Below are 19,446 nucleotides of genomic sequence, written 5' to 3'. Positions count from 1 at the left end.
CAGGAACTCGTGAGTGTTTGAGGTTCGGCCACGGCACGCCACAATCGACTTTGCGTCGCGTCGTTGCGCGCTTCGGTCGTTTTGCCGCTACAGTATTTCAAATGTCTTTCGCGGGGTTTGTTTTTTAATGCTGGCCAGCATTTTTTCATTCGTTTTTATGTTGAAGGTTCGTAAAACACGCCGCCGATAAGCGCGTGTTTGTCTGGCTATAGGAAACGTTAGTTTGACTATAGTCAAATAAACAATTATGATCGTTGGTTATATTGGTTCTGTTGAGATGTGTGTGCGCCATTTCCTTGTTAAACAAGCTTATGAATGTGACGAATTAGTGACGTCATGTCAAAATCCGATATTTGTGACCCAAATCTATTCAAAGATGGCGCCCGCCGGCCCAAATCTATTCAAAGATGGCGCCCGCCGGCCCAAATTTATTTAAAGATGCGTTCCGTTACGCAACAAACATTTGCGCGCGTTATTTTCTCCCGTTTTGAACCACTCTGCTCAATTCGTGCGACGCCGCAAACCTGGATCGTCTGTCGGATGTGAGGTGAGTTGATGGATGATGAAATTAAAATCTTGATTCTTTCTGATAGTGACTGAAATATTTTAATTATAAATCTATATTAAATGTAAAACTGTACTTAGTATGTTTAATTGTTGCAAAAATAACATGCCATTTCCCCTAAGTATATATTGCATATAAAACTGTACTTGGTATGTATAATTATTGCAAAAATATCATGCCATTGCCACTCTCCTAGATGTCTATAATTGTTGCAATTTGTGTTGGTCTTGTGTAGCGCCAAATAAGGCCGCCTAGCCAGCATCCTTGGACGCAAAGCAAGCGGGAGGCTCTTGAGCCATCTCAGTGATGTTGAGGACACTGAGGAAGACTAGTCCTAAATCAGGTGAAAACAAGTTTGTGCAAAGTTGCAGCTTCCCAGCACACAATTAATGGTGTATGCGTGTTTTTGCAGGCTGCAAGAGGAGCCGAGTGGGATGAGGAAAAGGATGATTCCATTTCAAAAGGAGCAATGCAATTTCCAAAGGAGCAATGGCCTATCCAAAGGAGCAATGGCCTATCCAAAGGAGCAATGGCCTATCCAAAGGAGCAATGCCCTATCCAAAGGAGCAATGGCCTATCCAAAGGAGCAATGCCATATCAAGTCAAGAATCAAGCAGCGCACTGCAAAAGTCGACGTGTGCGGATCATGTGCCCAGGAGGCGGCAGGGTGGTTGCCTTTGGTTATGGGTGCACGACGGAAAGGTTGCAGGTGTGGACAGTGTTTGGGGGTCTGATGGTTGGTCTTGCTTAAGAGGTGTGCTGTGGTTAAGGTTGTGGCTTGTCTGGATCCAGCGTTGTCTTGTGCTTGGTTGCCATTGACGGCTCACTTGGGGGAGGATGTGGTCACGTGGATGGACGCAAACTAAACTTTGACGTGGATCCGAAGGTCCAATTTTGCCATGACTTGTAACATTTTGTCTTTTTCTAACCTGCCACTGTTGTACTTGCTGCGTTCTTTGTCCCCCCCCTCGTTGTAGGGCGGCGTTGGAGCGAGCCGGTCCCGAATGTCCAATTTTCCAATGTGACTTGTGACATTTTGTGTCGTTTTCCTAACCTACCACCGTTGTACTTAATCTAACCCTAACCTACCACTGTGGTACTTGCGTTCTTTGTTCTCCCCTAGGTGTTGGAGCGAGACATTCACATTTTGGGTCTTTTTCTAACCTACCACTGTCGTACTTCATTTAACCCTAACCTACCACTGTGGTACTAGTGTTCTTTGTTCTCCCCTCGGTGTAGGGCGGCGTTGGAGCGAGCTGGTCCACGAGGAAGCAGCGGGCGCGGGTGCTAGAGGCATAAGCAGCGCACAACGCATTGCGTGTTCTGCCTTTTGCAGGCTGGACGCTAAAGGGGTGCGCATGGCCCGACCCGGCCCAACCCGACCCGGCGACAATCACAGAGTAGCTAGCCGCTGTGGTCAAGTAAGCAAGTGACCTACCACTTGGGGTGCTCTTTGAGTTTCTGACATTGTTTCTGTTTCTGTCTGCAGATGGCGACCGGGACGCGACACGATCAGAGGTGGACCACTTCCCCAGCCTGGTGGCAACACTCCAAAGTATCCTGCCTTGACCGAACACTGGGTTCTGAGGGAGACCCGCTTCCCTGGAGGCGTCGACCTGCGCAGCTTCAACGTGTAACATTGAGTTTTTTTTTATTATTTTTAAATTCACACCAGCGGTGTCCAAATGTCTGTTTGAGGGCTGCATACTGAAACAAATTCAGAATTCTTTGACACAAATTAAATAACGAACTTGTGCTATTTTTTGCTACTGCTACAAAGCGGTGTTGTGTTCATTTTGAAGGTCATTCATGTGGTGTGTTGCTAAAGCTGCCCCTAGGCTGCCATTTGGACACCGATGGTGACATGTGTAGGGCTGCACGGGTATTGGAAACCTGCCATATGGTGGTATAGGTTATTGACATGCAATTTAAGAAAGGAACGTTTTTTTTGTTTAATGTGGCAAATGACTCGAGCTCCATGTTTTCTGGCCTCCTATTTGTAATGAGTTTAGAAGATGAAGAGTCATTGATGCAAGTTAAAGTAACTGATCTAACTGATGTCATTGTGATCAAATAGTTCACCTCCATCCCAAGTTTTTGCACAACTTTGCTCAATGTACAATACTGCCATATTACTGACTTTCCAATATGTTGTGCAACCCTGATTGAGTGCCAACGCGCAGCGACGGCAAGCGCAAGCGACGGCAAGCGCAAGCGTCCACGCAGCGACGGCAAGCGCAAGCGTCCGCGCAGCGACGGCAAGCGCAAGCGTCCGCGCAGCGACGGCAAGCGCAAGCGTCCGCGCAGCGACGGCAAGCGCAAGCGTCCGCGCAGCGACGGCAAGCGCAAGCGTCCGCGCAGCGACGGCAAGCGCAAGCGTCCGCGCAAGCGACGGCAAGCGCAAGCGACGGCAAGCGCAAGCGAGACTTTTGTGCTTGTCTTGCAAGGTGGAAGAGACTGTGCAAAACGAAGAGCCGGCGGACGGAGGCCACCAGACCCGTGAGCGGGGTGCAAAGGAAGGAATCACCCAAAGAAAGCAGTCGCCAAGTGATGAAGAGGAGCCTGATGCATGACTGGCCAAAGCTGGCCAGAGGGGACATGGCAATCCAATATGCAAGGGTAGTGTACACACTTGTTGGTTTTAATTTGGTTTCCTTATTTGTCTGCCTTTCAGGGTTGCCGGGGCAGCGGATGGGACGGGCGCCAGCATGCACCGAGAGGGATCGGGCCGCACCCACAAGACCAGGGAGGGGGCAGGTAATGAGTACGTCGACACAAGTGAACCGCATGCAACTGAGTGCTGTTTGTCTTTTCGCACTTGTGCGAGGCGGAAGACGAGTCTAACATCGGCCGGAGCAGACCCGGACCTTGGCCCGTGACGAGCGGAGATGCGGCGAGGCCGGGAGGGCAAAGCGCCCGGCCAGCGTTGCGGGGGAGTATGACTTTGTTTTTTCTTTTGCGCTCTCCCTCCCTCCCTGCCTACCTCCCTCCCTGTCTGTTCGAATAGGGTAACTAGCAGCACGCACGGGCAATTGGGTTGCCGTGACCCTCTAGATACGAATTGGCAATGTAGACACCCCCTTCCTCCCTCCCTCCCTCCACCACCCCCCCTCTCTCTCTCGCTCTCTTTCTCTGATGCGCCCGGCAGTACCTGCATGGCCTGGTGCACTCAGGGTGGAACGTGGCTATACCTTGCCCTTTGTGGAATACCAGGGTATAATGTCTGCCTGCCTGGGTCCCAGTGTCGTCGACGGTGTCGAGGTCGATGAGATTCTCAGTGACGCCCTCCGTGACGTCACGTTTTCCTTTTTTTTTCCTCTCGGGGCCAAGCCAGCTCTCCTGGCCGGTTGTGCTTAAGTGCGCACCAAAGCCTCTTCTCATCTCCTCTTGCTCTCTCCCTCCCTCCCTCCCTTTTTGTAAGGGGTTAAACCTTTCATAACCCGGATCGCTCCAATGCGGGAGGGCCGTATGAGACATGCGCCAGCCCGTGCGTGGCGCTAGTTGCCCGATTCAAACTTACCTTAGTCAAGGTCGCTAGTGGAAATTTTCCTCTTGCCAAAACCACCACTATGTCTGCCTTTCAGGATTGCCGGGGTAGCGGACCGAACGAGTGCTTGCACCGAGAGGGACAGGACCGGAGCGCGAGACCAGAGGGTAATAATAAACTTTATTTGTATAGCACCTTTCATACAAGAAATGCAGCTCAAAGCGGTTTACAATAAAGAAAGAAATAAGCATTGAATGCTTCACATAGGAACAGACATAAAAAGAACATGACATTAAAACAAAAACATTCATGTATGCATACACAATTAATAAAGTGAGCTTAAAATAGGAGCAAGCTTTAATAAATAGGTCATGAGTACGTCCACAGAAGTGAACCGCATGCAACAGAGGGCCGTTTTTCTTTTTGCAGTTGCGCGAGGCGGAGGATGAGTCCAAACGTCGAATACCGGCCGGGAGGGGACCCGAACCATCGGCCGACCTTCGCCCGTGATGAGCGGCCTACACGAGACGGACGGACGGACGGGTGCAGATGCGGCGAGGGCAAAGTGCCCAGCCAGCATTTAAGGAGAGTATCACTTTGGTTTTCCTTTTGTGCTTTCTTTCTTTCACTCCCTCCACCTTTTCACTGGGTGTGCACACTGGCTGTCTGCATGAAGCCATTCTTTCTCAGCGCTGCGTCATTTTGCAATATTGTTTTTATTGTTTTTTTAATACATGAAGTGAACTGTTTGTACTGTAATTGTGTGTGTGTGTGTGTGTACCTCTGAACCTGAATTAAACTGTGAACTCAATTCAAGTGGTCCATTTTAAACTGGCATGCGCAGTCTATAGTGCATAATCAGAGTTACATGACAGCATAAAAACTGGAATCATTTGAGACATTCTCAATGATAAGGCAATTGTAAAGTTAGTCTCAAACAAAATTGTCTTGTTAAATATGCACTGTCAGGCTTTTTATTTTTACTACACAAAGAAAAGCTGTATGCATTCTAAATTGTTGACAAAAGCCAAGTAGCCTGACACCCATAGATTCGAACGACAAGCTTAAGCCTACGAACAGTCCCCGTTGCGATCAATAAGTCTTCTTTGGCAACCCTGCTTTAAAATGGCCACCGAACTCACAATCTTGCTTTATGTTGGTGCATTTTTCTGTACGAGTAAAAGTCTATTTTAATCAAGTCTGAGGCTTTTTTTTTTTTTAAATCATGCATCATGTGGGCATTCTTGTGAATAAAGTCCACGTTGGTGTGTTTTCTTCCTGTTTGTGGTCTTGTAAATAAAGTCAACTTTGGTGTCAGTCATCATTCACGATGCGCCGTAATTGATGCTGCATCTCTTAAATATGAAACTTATTGCATGTTTTGTTACAGGGCTAGGCTTCATTTGCTGGCTGACTACAAAGAAGGCCGTTGCTGTACAGTCCAGGGCGTTGCTAAAGTAAATTGAATTTATAAACCTAGCGTGTAACGTCCAGGACCTTGGCTTTCAATTCAAAGCACAGTTGCATGTTGCTTAACACGGCCAGCCTTGGTGCATGTAGTGGGTGCCACCTCCCAGTTCCGAGTTAACTAAAGGCCACACCGCAACCTGCTTAGGTGGCACGCAAGTGAGGCACTCTTAATACCGGCATCTTTATTAAATTGACCTTATCAGACAGGTGAGATGAATTCCAAGTGCTGCCACCTAGTGGCGGCGTATTTGCCTCAACCTGTCTAACGCTCCATTTAACTATGCAATCTTTTTTTAATTTGAAACATTACAAATGATAGGTGCCCTAATTAGACAGCTGGGTCAATGCGACCCGTCTTTTGCGGTTTGATTTGCCCCAAGCAACCTAACAAATACACATATGCACACTTGCTCCATTTTTGCTCAACTTTAGTGTTATTTATTCATCACTCTTTATTCATTGTGCATTGTTTTTATTTTATTTTTGTGTTTACTTGTATGTATATTGTGTACTATGTCTTGTCACCGTGGGATAGTGGGAACGTTATTTCGATTTCTATGTTTCTTGGCATGTGAAGAAATTGACAATAAACCAGAGTTTGACAAGTACTGCCGCTATCTCGCCAATGTGCACGTGTCTAAAAAGTACAAAGCATCAAATTCATTTGCACGATAAACTTCTAAACCACATGCTAAAAAACATTCACCTGATGCAGAATGTCTTCTACTGTAGCTTGCTTAGATTTGCCAAATTGAACATTGCCGTACTCCAACCCGAGGCTGTCCTCAGCACTGCAAACCTTTGTGCCGGTACACCGTATGTAAATGACGGGATTTTTTTTTTTTACACCTCATCTAATATGTATCAAGCATACCAGATGGTGTTTTAGAACAGCCTAGAATAGTCAATTACGAAAATGAAAAAAAAAAAAAACTTGTCAAAGTCCTAAAAAGATATGTTATTTCTTTAATCGCTGCAAGGAAGGAGAATTGGCAAGCGTTAGCCCATTCATGATCAGCGCAGAGCAGTATATTTTGCAGCGCGGCGTTGGCAGCGCAAGCAGCATGGGGTGCAGGTAGCGCAGGCAGCATGGGGTGCAGGTAGCGCAGGCAGCATGGGGTGCAGGCAGCATGGGGTGCAGGCAGCATGGGGTGCAGGGGGCGCAGGCAGCATGGGGTGCAGGGGGCGCAGGCAGCATGGGGTGCAGGGGGCGCAGGCAGCATGGGGAGCAGGGGGCGCAAGCAGCCGGGATGGAGAATCGAACCCTGGATCTCAGGTGTTCGAGCGCAGCGACGGAGCCACTCGCCAAGCGTGGCGAGCTCGGCAGTCACCCCGCTTCCACTTCGAGTCATTCTCAACTGCCTAGTGGTGCGTCCCGCGCGCGTTGGGTAAGTACAAAAGAGTGCAGACGGCCGAGGGCTGCCAGGTCGAAACAGCCGACTGGTTGGTGACACGGCCTCTTGCCCCGAAAGAACCTGGTTCGATCCCAGTGGGGAGCGCATTCTCAGAGCTCCTTTTGTAAGTGTCTGCATATGTGCGTACAGCTTGCATATTTAAGTATTTATTTATGGGTAAACACCCAGTGTGGCCCCGCCCACAAGTGGGCGGAGCAATGCAGCTGGGCCCGCCCCTGGGGGAAAAAATCCAGTAGCCCCGCCCCCTGCCCTACTAAAAGACAGTATCCAGTAGCCCCGCCCCCTGCCCTACTAAAAGACAGTAGGGTAGGGGGCGGGGCGAAGCCCCGCCCCCTACCCTACTAAAAGACAGTAGGGTAGGGGGCGGGGCGAAGCCCCGCCCCCTACCCTACTAAAAGACAGTAGGGTAGGGGGCGGGGCGAAGCCCCGCCCCCTACCCTACTAAAAGACAGTAGGGCAGGGGGCGGGGCTTCGCCCCGCCCCCTACCCTACTAAAAGACAGTAGGGTAGGGGGCGGGGCTTCGCCCCGCCCCCTGCCCTACTAAAAGACAGTAGTAAGTAGACAGAAAGACAGTATCCAGTAGCCCCGCCCCCTACCCTACTGTCTTTCTGTAGGGCAGGGGGCGGGGCTTCGCCCCGCCCCCTACCCTACTGTCTTTTAGTAGGGCAGGGGGCGGGGCTTCGCCCCGCCCCCTACCCTACTGTCTTTTAGTAGGGTAGGGGGCGGGGCGAAGCCCCGCCCCCTGCCCTACTGTCTTTTAGTAGGGCAGGGGGCGGGGCTTCGCCCCGCCCCCTACCCTACTGTCTTTTAGTAGGGTAGGGGGCGGGGCGAAGCCCCCCCCCTACCCTACTGTCTTTTAGTAGGGGGCGGGGCTTCGCCCCGCCCCCTACCCTACTGTCTTTTAGTAGGGCAGGGGGCGGGGCTACTGGATTTTTTCCCCCAGGGGCGGGCCCAGCTGCATTGCTCCGCCCACTTGTGGGCGGGGCCACACTGGGTGTTTACCCATAAATAAATACTTAAATATGCAAGCTGTACGCACATATGCAGACACTTACAAAAGGAGCTCTGAGAATGCGCTCCCCACTGGGATCGAACCAGGTTCTTTCGGGGCAAGAGGCCGTGTCACCAACCAGTCGGCTGTTTCGACCTGGCAGCCCTCGGCCGTCTGCACTCTTTTGTACTTACCCAACGCGCGCGGGACGCACCACTAGGCAGTTGAGAATGACTCGAAGTGGAAGCGGGGTGACTGCCGAGCTCGCCACGCTTGGCGAGTGGCTCCGTCGCTGCGCTCGAACACCTGAGATCCAGGGTTCGATTCTCCATCCCGGCTGCTTGCGCCCCCTGCTCCCCATGCTGCCTGCGCCCCCTGCACCCCATGCTGCCTGCGCCCCCTGCACCCCATGCTGCCTGCGCCCCCTGCACCCCATGCTGCCTGCACCCCATGCTGCCTGCACCCCATGCTGCCTGCGCTACCTGCACCCCATGCTGCCTGCGCTACCTGCACCCCATGCTGCTTGCGCTGCCAACGCCGCGCTGCAAAATATACTGCTCTGCGCTGATCATGAATGGGCTAACGCTTGCCAATTCTCCTTCCTTGCAGCGATTAAAGAAATAACATATCTTTTTAGGACTTTGACAAGTTTTTTTTTTTTTTCATTTTCGTAATTGACTATTCTAGGCTGTTCTAAAACACCATCTGGTATGCTTGATACATATTAGATGAGGTGTAAAAAAAAAAAATCCCGTCATTTACATACGGTGTACCGGCACAAAGGTTTGCAGTGCTGAGGACAGCCTCGGGTTGGAGTACGGCAATGTTCAATTTGGCAAATCTAAGCAAGCTACAGTAGAAGACATTCTGCATCAGGTGAATGTTTTTTAGCATGTGGTTTAGAAGTTTATCGTGCAAATGAATTTGATGCTTTGTACTTTTTAGACACGTGCACATTGGCGAGATAGCGGCAGTACTTGTCAAACTCTGGTTTATTGTCAATTTCTTCACATGCCAAGAAACATAGAAATCGAAATAACGTTCCCACTATCCCACGGTGACAAGACATAGTACACAATATACATACAAGTAAACACAAAAATAAAATAAAAACAATGCACAATGAATAAAGAGTGATGAATAAATAACACTAAAGTTGAGCAAAAATGGAGCAAGTGTGCATATGTGTATTTGTTAGGTTGCTTGGGGCAAATCAAACCGCAAAAGACGGGTCGCATTGACCCAGCTGTCTAATTAGGGCACCTATCATTTGTAATGTTTCAAATTAAAAAAGATTGCATAGTTAAATGGAGCGTTAGACAGGTTGAGGCAAATACGCCGCCACTAGGTGGCAGCACTTGGAATTCATCTCACCTGTCTGATAAGGTCAATTTAATAAAGATGCCGGTATTAAGAGTGCCTCACTTGCGTGCCACCTAAGCAGGTTGCGGTGTGGCCTTTAGTTAACTCGGAACTGGGAGGTGGCACCCACTACATGCACCAAGGCTGGCCGTGTTAAGCAACATGCAACTGTGCTTTGAATTGAAAGCCAAGGTCCTGGACGTTACACGCTAGGTTTATAAATTCAATTTACTTTAGCAACGCCCTGGACTGTACAGCAACGGCCTTCTTTGTAGTCAGCCAGCAAATGAAGCCTAGCCCTGTAACAAAACATGCAATAAGTTTCATATTTAAGAGATGCAGCATCAATTACGGCGCATCGTGAATGATGACTGACACCAAAGTTGACTTTATTTACAAGACCACAAACAGGAAGAAAACACACCAACGTGGACTTTATTCACAAGAATGCCCACATGATGCATGATTTAAAAAAAAAAAAGCCTCAGACTTGATTAAAATAGACTTTTACTCGTACAGAAAAATGCACCAACATAAAGCAAGATTGTGAGTTCGGTGGCCATTTTAAAGCAGGGTTGCCAAAGAAGACTTATTGATCGCAACGGGGACTGTTCGTAGGCTTAAGCTTGTCGTTCGAATCTATGGGTGTCAGGCTACTTGGCTTTTGTCAACAATTTAGAATGCATACAGCTTTTCTTTGTGTAGTAAAAATAAAAAGCCTGACAGTGCATATTTAACAAGACAATTTTGTTTGAGACTAACTTTACAATTGCCTCATCATTGAGAATGTCTCAAATGATTCCAGTTTGTATGCTGTCATGTAACTCTGATTATGCACTATAGACTGCGCATGCCAGTTTAAAATGGACCACTTGAATTGAGTTCACAGTTTAATTCAGGTTCAGAGGTGTACACACACACACACACACACACAATACAAACAGTTCACTTCATGTATTAAAAAAACAATAAAAACAATATTGCCAAATGACGCAGCGCTGAGAAAGAACGGCTTCATGCAGACAGCCAGTGTGCACACCCAGTGAAAAAGTGGAGGAAGGGAAAGAAAAAAGCACAAAAGGAAAAACAGTCATACTCTCCTTAAATGCTGGCTGGGCACTTTGCCCTCGCCGCATCTGCACCCGTCCGTCCGTCCGTCCGTCTCGTGTAGGCCGCTCGTCACGGGCGAAGGTCGGCCGATGGTTCGGGTCCCCTCCCGGCCGGTATTCAACGTTTGGACTCATCCTCCGCCTCGCGCAACTGCAAAAAGAAAAACGGCCCTCTGTTGCATGCGGTTCACTTCTGTGGACGTACTCATGACCTATTTATTAAAGCTTGCTCCTATTTTAAGCTCACTTTATTAATTGTGTATGCATACATGAATGTTTTTGTTTTAATGTCATGTTCTTTTTAGGTCGGTTCCTATGTGAAGCATTCAATGCTTATTTCTTTCTTTATTGTAAACCGCTTTGAGCTGCATTTCTTGTATGAAAGGTGCTATACAAATAAAGTTTATTATTACCCTCTGGTCTCGCGCTCCGGTCCTGTCCCTCTCGGTGCAAGCACTCGTTCGGTCCGCTACCCCGGCAATCCTGAAAGGCAGACATATTGTGGTGGTTTTGGCAAGAGGAAAATTTCCACTAGCGACCTTGACTAAGGTAAGTTTGAATCAGGCAACTAGCGCCACGCACGGGCTGGCGCATGTCTCATACGGCCCTCCCGCATTGGAGCGATCCGGGTTATGAAAGGTTTAACCCCTTACAAAAAGGGAGGGAGGGAGGGAGAGAGCAAGAGCAGATGAGAAGAGGCTTTGGTGCGCACTTAAGCACAACCGGCCAGGAGAGCTGGCTTGGCCCCGAGAGGAAAAAAAAGGAAAACGTGACGTCACGGAGGGCGTCACGGAGAATCTCATCGACCTCGACACCGTCGACGACACTGGGACCCAGGCAGGCAGACATTATACCCTGGTATTCCACAAAGGGCAAGGTATAGCCACGTTCCACCCTGAGTGCACCAGGCCATGCAGGTACTGCCGGGCGCATCAGAGAAAGAGAGCGAGAGAGAGAGGGGGGGGGGGAGGGAGGGGGTGTCTACTTTGCCAATTCGTATCTAGAGGGTCACGGCAACCCAATTGCCCGTGCGTGCTGCTAGTTACCCTATTCGAACAGGGAGGGAGGGAGGGAGGGAGGGAGGGAGGTAGGCAGGGAGGGAGGGAGAGCGCAAAAGAAAAAACAAAGTCATACTCCCCCGCAACGCTGGCCGGGCGCTTTGCCCTCCCGGCCTCGCCGCATCTCCGCTCGTCACGGGCCAAGGTCCGGGTCTGCTCCGGCCGATGTTGGACTCGTCTTCCGCCTCGCACAAGTGCGAAAAGACAAACAGCACTCAGTTGCATGCGGTTCACTTGTGTCGACGTACTCATTACCTGCCCCCTCCCTGGTCTTGTGGGTGCGGCCCGATCCCTCTCGGTGCATGCTGGCGCCCGTCCCATCCGCTGCCCTGGCAACCCTGAAAGGCAGACAAATAAGGAAACCAAATTAAAACCAACAAGTGTGTACACTACCCTTGCATATTGGATTGCCATGTCCCCTCTGGCCAGCTTTGGCCAGTCATGCATCAGGCTCCTCTTCATCACTTGGCGACTGCTTTCTTTGGGTGATTCCTTCCTTTGCACCCCGCTCACGGGTCTGGTGGCCTCCGTCCGCCGGCTCTTCGTTTTGCACAGTCTCTTCCACCTTGCAAGACAAGCACAAAAGTCTCGCTTGCGCTTGCCGTCGCTTGCGCTTGCCGTCGCTTGCGCGGACGCTTGCGCTTGCCGTCGCTGCGCGGACGCTTGCGCTTGCCGTCGCTGCGCGGACGCTTGCGCTTGCCGTCGCTGCGCGGACGCTTGCGCTTGCCGTCGCTGCGCGGACGCTTGCGCTTGCCGTCGCTGCGCGGACGCTTGCGCTTGCCGTCGCTGCGTGGACGCTTGCGCTTGCCGTCGCTTGCGCTTGCCGTCGCTGCGCGTTGGCACTCAATCAGGGTTGCACAACATATTGGAAAGTCAGTAATATGGCAGTATTGTACATTGAGCAAAGTCGTGCAAAAACTTGGGATGGAAATGAACTATTTGATCACAATGACATCAGTTAGATCAGTTAAATTTAACTTGCATCAAGGACTCTTCATCTTCTAAACTCATTACAAATAGGAGGCCAGAAAACATGGAGCACGAGTCATTTGCCACATTAAACAAAAAAAACTTTCCTTTCTTAAAGTGCATGTCAATAACCTATACCACCATATGGCAGGTTTCCAATACCCGTGCAGCCCTACACATGTCACCATTGGTGTCCAAATGGCAGCCTCGGGGCAACTTTATCAACACACCACATGAATGAACACAACACCGCTTTGTAGCAGTAGCAAAAAATAGCACAAGTTCGTTATTTAATTTGTGTCAAAGAATTCTGAATTTGTTTCAGTATGCAGCCCTCAAACAGACATTTGGACACCGCTGGTGTGAATTTAAAAATAATTTAAAAAAAAACTCAATGTTACACGTTGAAGCTGCGCAGGTCGACGCCTCCAGGGAAGCGGGTCTCCCTCAGAACCCAGTGTTCGGTCAAGGCAGGATACTTCGGCGTGTTGCCACCAGGCTGGGGAAGTGGTCCACCTCTGATCGTGTCGTGTCCCGGTCGCCATCTGCAGACAGAAACAATGTCAGAAACTGAAAATGCACCCCAAGCGGTAGGTCACTTGCTTACTTGACCACAGCGGCTAGCTACTCTTTGTGATTGTCGCCGGGTCGGGTTGGGCCGGGCCATGCGCACCCCTTTAGCGTCCAGCCTGCAAAAGGCAGAACATGCAATGCGTTGTGCGCTGCTTATGCCTTGAGCACCCGCGCCTTCCTCGTGGACCGGCTCGCTCCAACGCCGCCCTACACCGAGGGGAGAACAAAGAACACCAGTACCACAGTGGTAGGTTAGGGTTAAATGAAGTACGACAGTGGTAGGTTAGAAAAAGACACTGTTGCTGGCTCGCTCCAATGCTGCCCTACACCGAGGGGAGAACGCAAGTACCACAGTGGTAGGTTAGGGTTAGATTAAGTACAACAGTGGTAGGTTAGGAAAACGACAAAATGTCACAAGTCACATTGGAAAATTGGACATTCTGGACCGGCTCGCTCCAACGCCGCCCTACAACGAGGGGGGGGTGGCGGGGGAGAACAACGAACGCAGCAAGTACAACAGTGGCAGGTTAGAAAAAGACAAAATGTTACAAGTCATGGCAAAATTGGACATTCGGCTCAACGTCAAAGTTTCGTTTTGTGTCCATCCACGTAACCACGTCCTCCCCCAAGTGAGCAGTCAATGGCAACCAAGCACAAGACACCGCTGGATCCAGACAAGCCACAACCTTAACCACAGCACACCTCTTAAGCAAGACCAACCATCAGACCCCCAAACCCTGTCCACACCTGCAACCTTTCCGTCGTGCACCCATAACCAAAGGCAACCACACTGCCCCCTCCTGGGCACATGATCCGCACACATGTCGACTTTTGCAGCATGCTGCTTCATTCTTGACTTGGCATGGCTCCTTTGGATAGGCCATGGCTCCTTTGGATAGGCCATGGCTCCTTTGGATAGGCCATGGCTCCTTTGGATAGGCCATGGCTCCTTTGGATAGGCCATGGCTCCTTTGGATAGGCCATGGCTCCTTTGGATAGGCCATGGCTCCTTTGGATAGGCCATGGCTCCTTTGGATAGGCCATGGCTCCTTTGGATAGGCCATGGCTCCTTTGGATAGGCCATTGCTCCTTTGGATAGGCCATTGCTCCTTTGGATAGGCCATTGCTCCTTTGGATAGGCCATTGCTCCTTTGGAAATTGCATTGCTCCTTTTGAAATGGAATCATCCTTTTCCTCATCCCACTCGGCTCCTCTTGCAGCCTGCAAAAACACGCATACACCATTAATTGTGTGCTGGGAAGCTGCAACTTTGCACAAACTTGTTTTCACCTGATTTAGGACTAGTCTTCCTCAGTGTCCTCAACATCACTGAGATGGCTCAAGAGCCTCCCGCTTGCTTTGCGTCCAAGGATGCTGGCTAGGCGGCCTTATTTGGCGCTACACAAGACCAACACAAATTATTGCAACAATTATAGACATCCAGCAGAGTGGCAATGGCATGATATTTTTGCAATAATTATACATAAAGTACAGTTTTATATGCAATATATACTTAGGGGAAATGGCATGTTATTTTTGCAACAATTAAACATACTAAGTACAGTTTTACATTTAATATAGATTTATAATTAGCATTATATTGTATTAAGTTAAAATATTTCAGTCACTATCAGAATGATAATCAAGATTTTAATTTCATCATCCATCAACTCACCTCACATCCGACAGACGATCCAGGTTTGCGGCGTCGCACGAATTGAGCAGAGTGGTTCAAAACGGGAGAAAATAACGCGCGCAAATGTTTGTTGCGTAACGGAACGCATCTTTAAATACATTTGGGCCGGCGGGCGCCATCTTTGAATAGATTTGGGCGGGCGGGCGCCATTTTTCAATAGATTTGGGTCACAAATATCAGATTTTGACATGACGTCACTAATTCGTCACATTCATAAGCTTGTTTAACAAGGAAATGGCGCACACACATCTCAACAGAACCAATATAACCAACGATCATAATTGTTTGTTTGACTATAGTCAAACTAACGTTTCCTATAGCCAGACAAACACGCGCTTATCGGCTGCGTGTTTTACGAACCTTCAACATTAAAACGAATGAAAAAATGCTGGCCAGCATTAAAAAAAAAAACGCGAAAGACATTTGAAATACTGTAGCGGCAAAACGACCGAAGCGCGCAACGACGCGACGCAAAGTCGATTGTGGCGTGCCGTGGCCAAACCTCAAACACTCACGAGTTGCTGGACAGCAAAAATCCTGCAAGAAACAGTAAAAGGCATCGTAAGAAACGCCAAACGTCGCCGGGTCACGAGTACGACAATCCTGCAACAAACAAACAAAATAAAAACGACAAACATTTGCTCGCTTGCCTGAGAAAATGCCCCGCGGTCGGTGGCGCCTGCATTTGATAATTCCCCTTGAGCGCGAAAATCCTGCAACAAACAAACACGGCGTCCGTCGGGAGAAACGGCAAGAAACGACAAACATTTGCTCCCTTACCTGACAAACCGCCCGCCACGCGCTCGGTGGCACCTGCATTTGATAACTCCTCTTGAGCACACCTGTCTCCAATTTACCTGAAGACGTGACGTCACATCCGCCAATTCAAATATACTTCTTCTTCTTCTCCTGCTCGTCCAACGGCGCTTTGCACACTAGCGCCATGGTGACTACTGTGGAAAGGATTGCTTCGATGGCTATACGCTTACAATGTAAAACTTCAGGCTTAAGTGCTCAACTGAGACCGCTCGTGTCCCTCCAGAACACTTTCTTATTTATTTATTTTATTTATTTATATTATTTATTCGTTTATTTTACCTATTGAAGTGTTCATGAGGTGTACCTAATAACAGGCCACTTCATTAGGGAAAAAGAACAATAGGGACACTACACGAGGTAAAAAAATGAAATGAATAAATAAGATTTAGAACATGGATGTTTTATTATTCATTTTTACCTCACGGATGTTTTTGAAAAAATCAACAGCTGTTATCTGGCATAGGGAGTACACTTTTAACAACAGAAGAAGCTTAATAATCATTGTAGAAAAGAAATACAACAAAACAGCAGCAAGCTGGCGGCCACTTCCACAGCCTTCCTGGCACTCCATCCGGTCCTGCTGGTCAAAGCTCAAATTACAACTCCATTATATTAAATTACAAAAAACTCACATTTAATTCACTAAGTACTCGCTAAAGGTTTTTCATTCAATGCCAGTGACTTCATGAATAAATCATAAAGAATAAAAAAAAAAAAAGGCTCGCAAAAATCCTTCAGTATAACAAAACGGAGCGACGTGAACTCAAAGTATATTAAAAAATGTCAAAGTGCCACAAGGAGGAACCAACTTGTCATATTTAGTGCCGCAAATCACAATATGACTGACTTTGTTTTGAGCTGGCCGTCACTCGTATCCCATTTTTTCACCATTTCCTGTAACAATAGGATTTTTAACTTTTCGTAGGGTGGTATGGGACAGCAATAGCTTGATTTTGTCAGTCCAGTCGGTTCCCAGCCGGAACAGAAGCAGCTTCCACGGAGAACAAGAGAAAAGGGCTGAAGGGGTCGTCTTGGCAGGCTGCAAGAGAGAAGTGACAAATTAGAGGTTGGCAGCTTCAAAAGGAGATTCAGCAGGCCGGCCCGTGAGAACCCTTTTTTAATAAGCGCAATCCCCGTCTGAAGTCTCGCGGTGTAATAAAAACGGATAGGGTGCCTACATTTCTAATCTTCTTTCATTTGAGTGTGGATTTGTTGCCGGCTCACGCTGCGCTCGCAGCGCCTCGTCCCATGTATTAAATTCAAAAGGCGGAGTCGGAACAGATGGAGAACGTTTGTCTTTGGCGCTACCAAAAAAAAAAAGTTTGCGCTTGCATCTGGCTTGAAATTTGGGGTCGGACGCACATCAAAATAAAAAGCATCAATTTGAATCATTGTTAACCATCTGCCTTTGAAATGTCAACGCGTCATCCCGTTTCCGATTCCGTTGTTTAACCGGCTCGTGCTCATTGATTGGCCGCGGCGGTAAAAGGTCACCGGATGGACGATGCTTGCGAAACTTGGCTAACTGATGGATTACCTTGACATGTGCATTCTACCAATCTACCACTCCCCCCCTAATACGCATTCTCTCGATAGCGACGTTAGCACGAGGATGATGTTACGTAATTGTACCCTCAACGACTCAATTTATCCACGCTATCCATCCATTCAAGGTTATGGGCACTTTTAAGCATCATAAATCTCATTAGTGGTGCAACATGTCTGTTTTGAAGCAATTTTCTGCTTCTCATTGCATCCTTTCATGCATAATGTAATGGTTTTCCTCTGGGGGGGAGGGAGGGGCCGTGTGGGTGGGATCCTCCCGCTAACGGCTCGTTACGCCACGCGTTCCAGTAGCTCATCAGCGAGCAGCCAGTCGGCCATTAAGTGTAATGCGTTATTAAATATTTACTTGGTCCGATGCCACCGCCGCGCAACGTTACAACGACACGTTTGTCATTAAAGGACATCGGCGCCATTACACATGCATGGCGCCGAACGCGGCGAGCCGAGGTTGCCGAGGGCGTCCGAAAGCACGGCGGTGACGTTCTCGTCCATTCTAACGTCTGCTATGCTTGCGTTTGGCATTTGGAGCATCTGCTGGAAGCTCCACGCGTGCATTCCTCATAGGTGGGAATAATTAGAATGCTTACATATATGGCATTTTCCAGGAACAAAACATAAAAAATGGCGGATGATTTTATTTTCTGAAGTCTTGGGACTTACTGGGCTGAGCTGGCACCTTACCTTATTTTGTGCCTATACGTGGAGTCTCAATGTCTCAACCTTAAAGCCCGAAAATTACGCTACGTGCATTCAGAGACGATCCGATTACGTGCCTCTGTTGCATTTTCAGGATCGTGCTTGTGTTTTGGGTTAAGCATGTCAACAAATGGCTTAATTATAGTCATTTAGAGCTGCTTGGTGGAAGCACTTGTTGTAGCCGTGGGACTGCGGCACACACAGCGCGCACGTGTGTGTGTGTGTGTGTGTGTGTGTGTGTGTGTGTGTGTGCGAGCACACTTTAGCGTGAGAGGGTTTGTTAATGATATTTACGGAGTCAATGAGGCTCGGGAGGAGTGCTACAAAGTGGCTTTCCTAGCACACAATTACACAGCGCGGTGACGTGCTGAGGGGGCGCCGCATGCTTCACGCTACGGGCCTCATACTACAACATGAACCAGAGCACGCTGGCACTTTGTTGTTGTTTGAATATGTCAGCATGTGCGCTTTGGGCAGCAAGGTGAAAGAAATCACCAGATGAATGACACACACATGGACACGTGACAAGGCCAAAGGGTGGAAGGATATCTATATCTACACACAGCAGCAAATTCCCTTCCAGCTTTATCGATATCCCGCTCTGCAGCCCCCAAGAAAAAAAATTTCTCAAATTGCGACGGAAGCTGCAGGTTGCTTGTCAGAGCTGCTGCACACTGTTGTGTTTGTTCATTGTTGACGCGACCAGCCAGCTGGCCGCATCCTCTCGCTCGCTACAGGAAGGGAACGGGCAAGGACGGCGGGGGAATTAACTACCCCCCCCCCCCTCCTACCGCTTGCTTTTCTTCTCCAAGTATGGCTGCACCAGAGCACGATTTGTCATCGAGGCTGCGGCGGGCGCGACAGAGCTTTACAGCTGTGAAATGTGGCCAGTAAACAGTATCTTGCGCTGGTGGGACTTTGTTGCCTTTGTGACTTTGAGAGAAGCCACGCCAAGGACGTTATTCTCTCCGGCCCAACTGCAAGTTCTTCGACCTAAAGGGCAGGATTGGTGTTTGGCAGCATCGACGGGATATCGTTCCCCCAAACAGGAGAAGCGGCGAGCTTCGTATGGCATCCAAAGACTGAAGGATGGCTTTCCATTTACTCCACTTTATCTATGAAAAACACAAACATGAAAAGAAAGCCCTTAGAGAGTGTAAGCGGCCACCAAACATTTCATCATTTGGCGGAAACAGATTATGTCCGATTATTGAAGATATTTTTGGTCAGTTTAAAGCACAGGTGTCAAACTCAAGGCCCGGGGGCCCAGATACGGCCCGCCACATCATTTTATGTGGCAAATTGTGCATTAAATTCATGTGTCATTACTTTTAATATCTTTTTTTAAATATTTGACCACTTTTTACTCGTCTGATTTGAAGACGAGTTATTTGTCAGTTTGTTTTGTAGCTTTTACTGTATCTAATATGAGGTGCTCATACATTTATTTGGGTTGACAGTCATAATGGCCTTCAGAAAGAAGCTATGACTACGGTTTGGCCTTTGTCTCCTGACCCTGATCTTCACCGGGTTGACACTTTTAAAAGATTCGTACAGATTGCCAGACCACACTGACTGAATAAAATATAGTTTTAAAGCCATAAAAATCCTTTCAGGTCCTCCAGTTGAGGGCGGGGGACCGTAAACAAGTTTACAGGCCCAAGGGGAT

The 19,446-nt window shown here is 48.6% G+C and overlaps 1 protein-coding gene and 2 long non-coding RNA genes across 23 annotated transcripts in view; 1 reads left to right on the top strand and 2 right to left on the bottom strand.

The window, feature by feature from the left end:
- Positions 1–5,376, top strand: part of LOC119117275 — a 376,942-nt gene extending 371,566 nt beyond the window's left edge. For 14 of the 18 annotated variants that reach the window (XR_005096453.1, XR_005096447.1, XR_005096452.1 and 11 more), the window contains one exon: positions 4,482–4,883. Coding sequence is in view for 2 of the 18 variants with exons in the window: in XM_037243482.1 (XP_037099377.1) it covers positions 4,482–4,562 (81 nt within the window). In the remaining 16 variants the exon portion in view is untranslated. Of the gene's footprint in view, positions 1–977; positions 1,824–4,481; positions 4,884–4,927 lie in introns of those variants that run through there. The other 4 variants (XR_005096445.1, XR_005096443.1, XM_037243480.1 and 1 more) reach the window with 3 other exon arrangements.
- A 7,001-nt stretch (positions 5,377–12,377) lies between these two features.
- On the bottom strand, positions 12,378–15,576 carry LOC119117302. 3 transcript variants are annotated; one of them, XR_005096467.1, is made up of 4 exons: positions 15,477–15,576; positions 14,291–14,398; positions 13,035–13,116; positions 12,378–12,972 (listed from the first exon to the last, which is right to left on the bottom strand). It is a non-coding gene; the product is annotated as an uncharacterized LOC119117302 (long non-coding RNA). The 3 variants fall into 3 exon arrangements; XR_005096466.1 differs by lacking the exon at positions 15,477–15,576 and adding an exon at positions 14,676–14,815; XR_005096465.1 differs by lacking the exon at positions 15,477–15,576 and having other exon boundaries at positions 14,291–14,480.
- A 345-nt stretch (positions 15,577–15,921) lies between these two features.
- Positions 15,922–19,446, bottom strand: part of LOC119117311 — an 88,232-nt gene continuing 84,707 nt past the window's right edge. For both annotated transcript variants that reach the window (XR_005096478.1, XR_005096477.1), the window contains one exon: positions 15,922–16,554. This is a non-coding gene — a long non-coding RNA (uncharacterized LOC119117311). The remainder of the gene's footprint in view (positions 16,555–19,446) is intronic.

Source organism: Syngnathus acus, chromosome 23, assembly GCF_901709675.1.
Source record: "Syngnathus acus chromosome 23, fSynAcu1.2, whole genome shotgun sequence".
NCBI lineage: Eukaryota > Metazoa > Chordata > Actinopteri > Syngnathiformes > Syngnathidae > Syngnathus > Syngnathus acus.
This window is presented reverse-complemented; position numbering and strand designations above follow the sequence as displayed.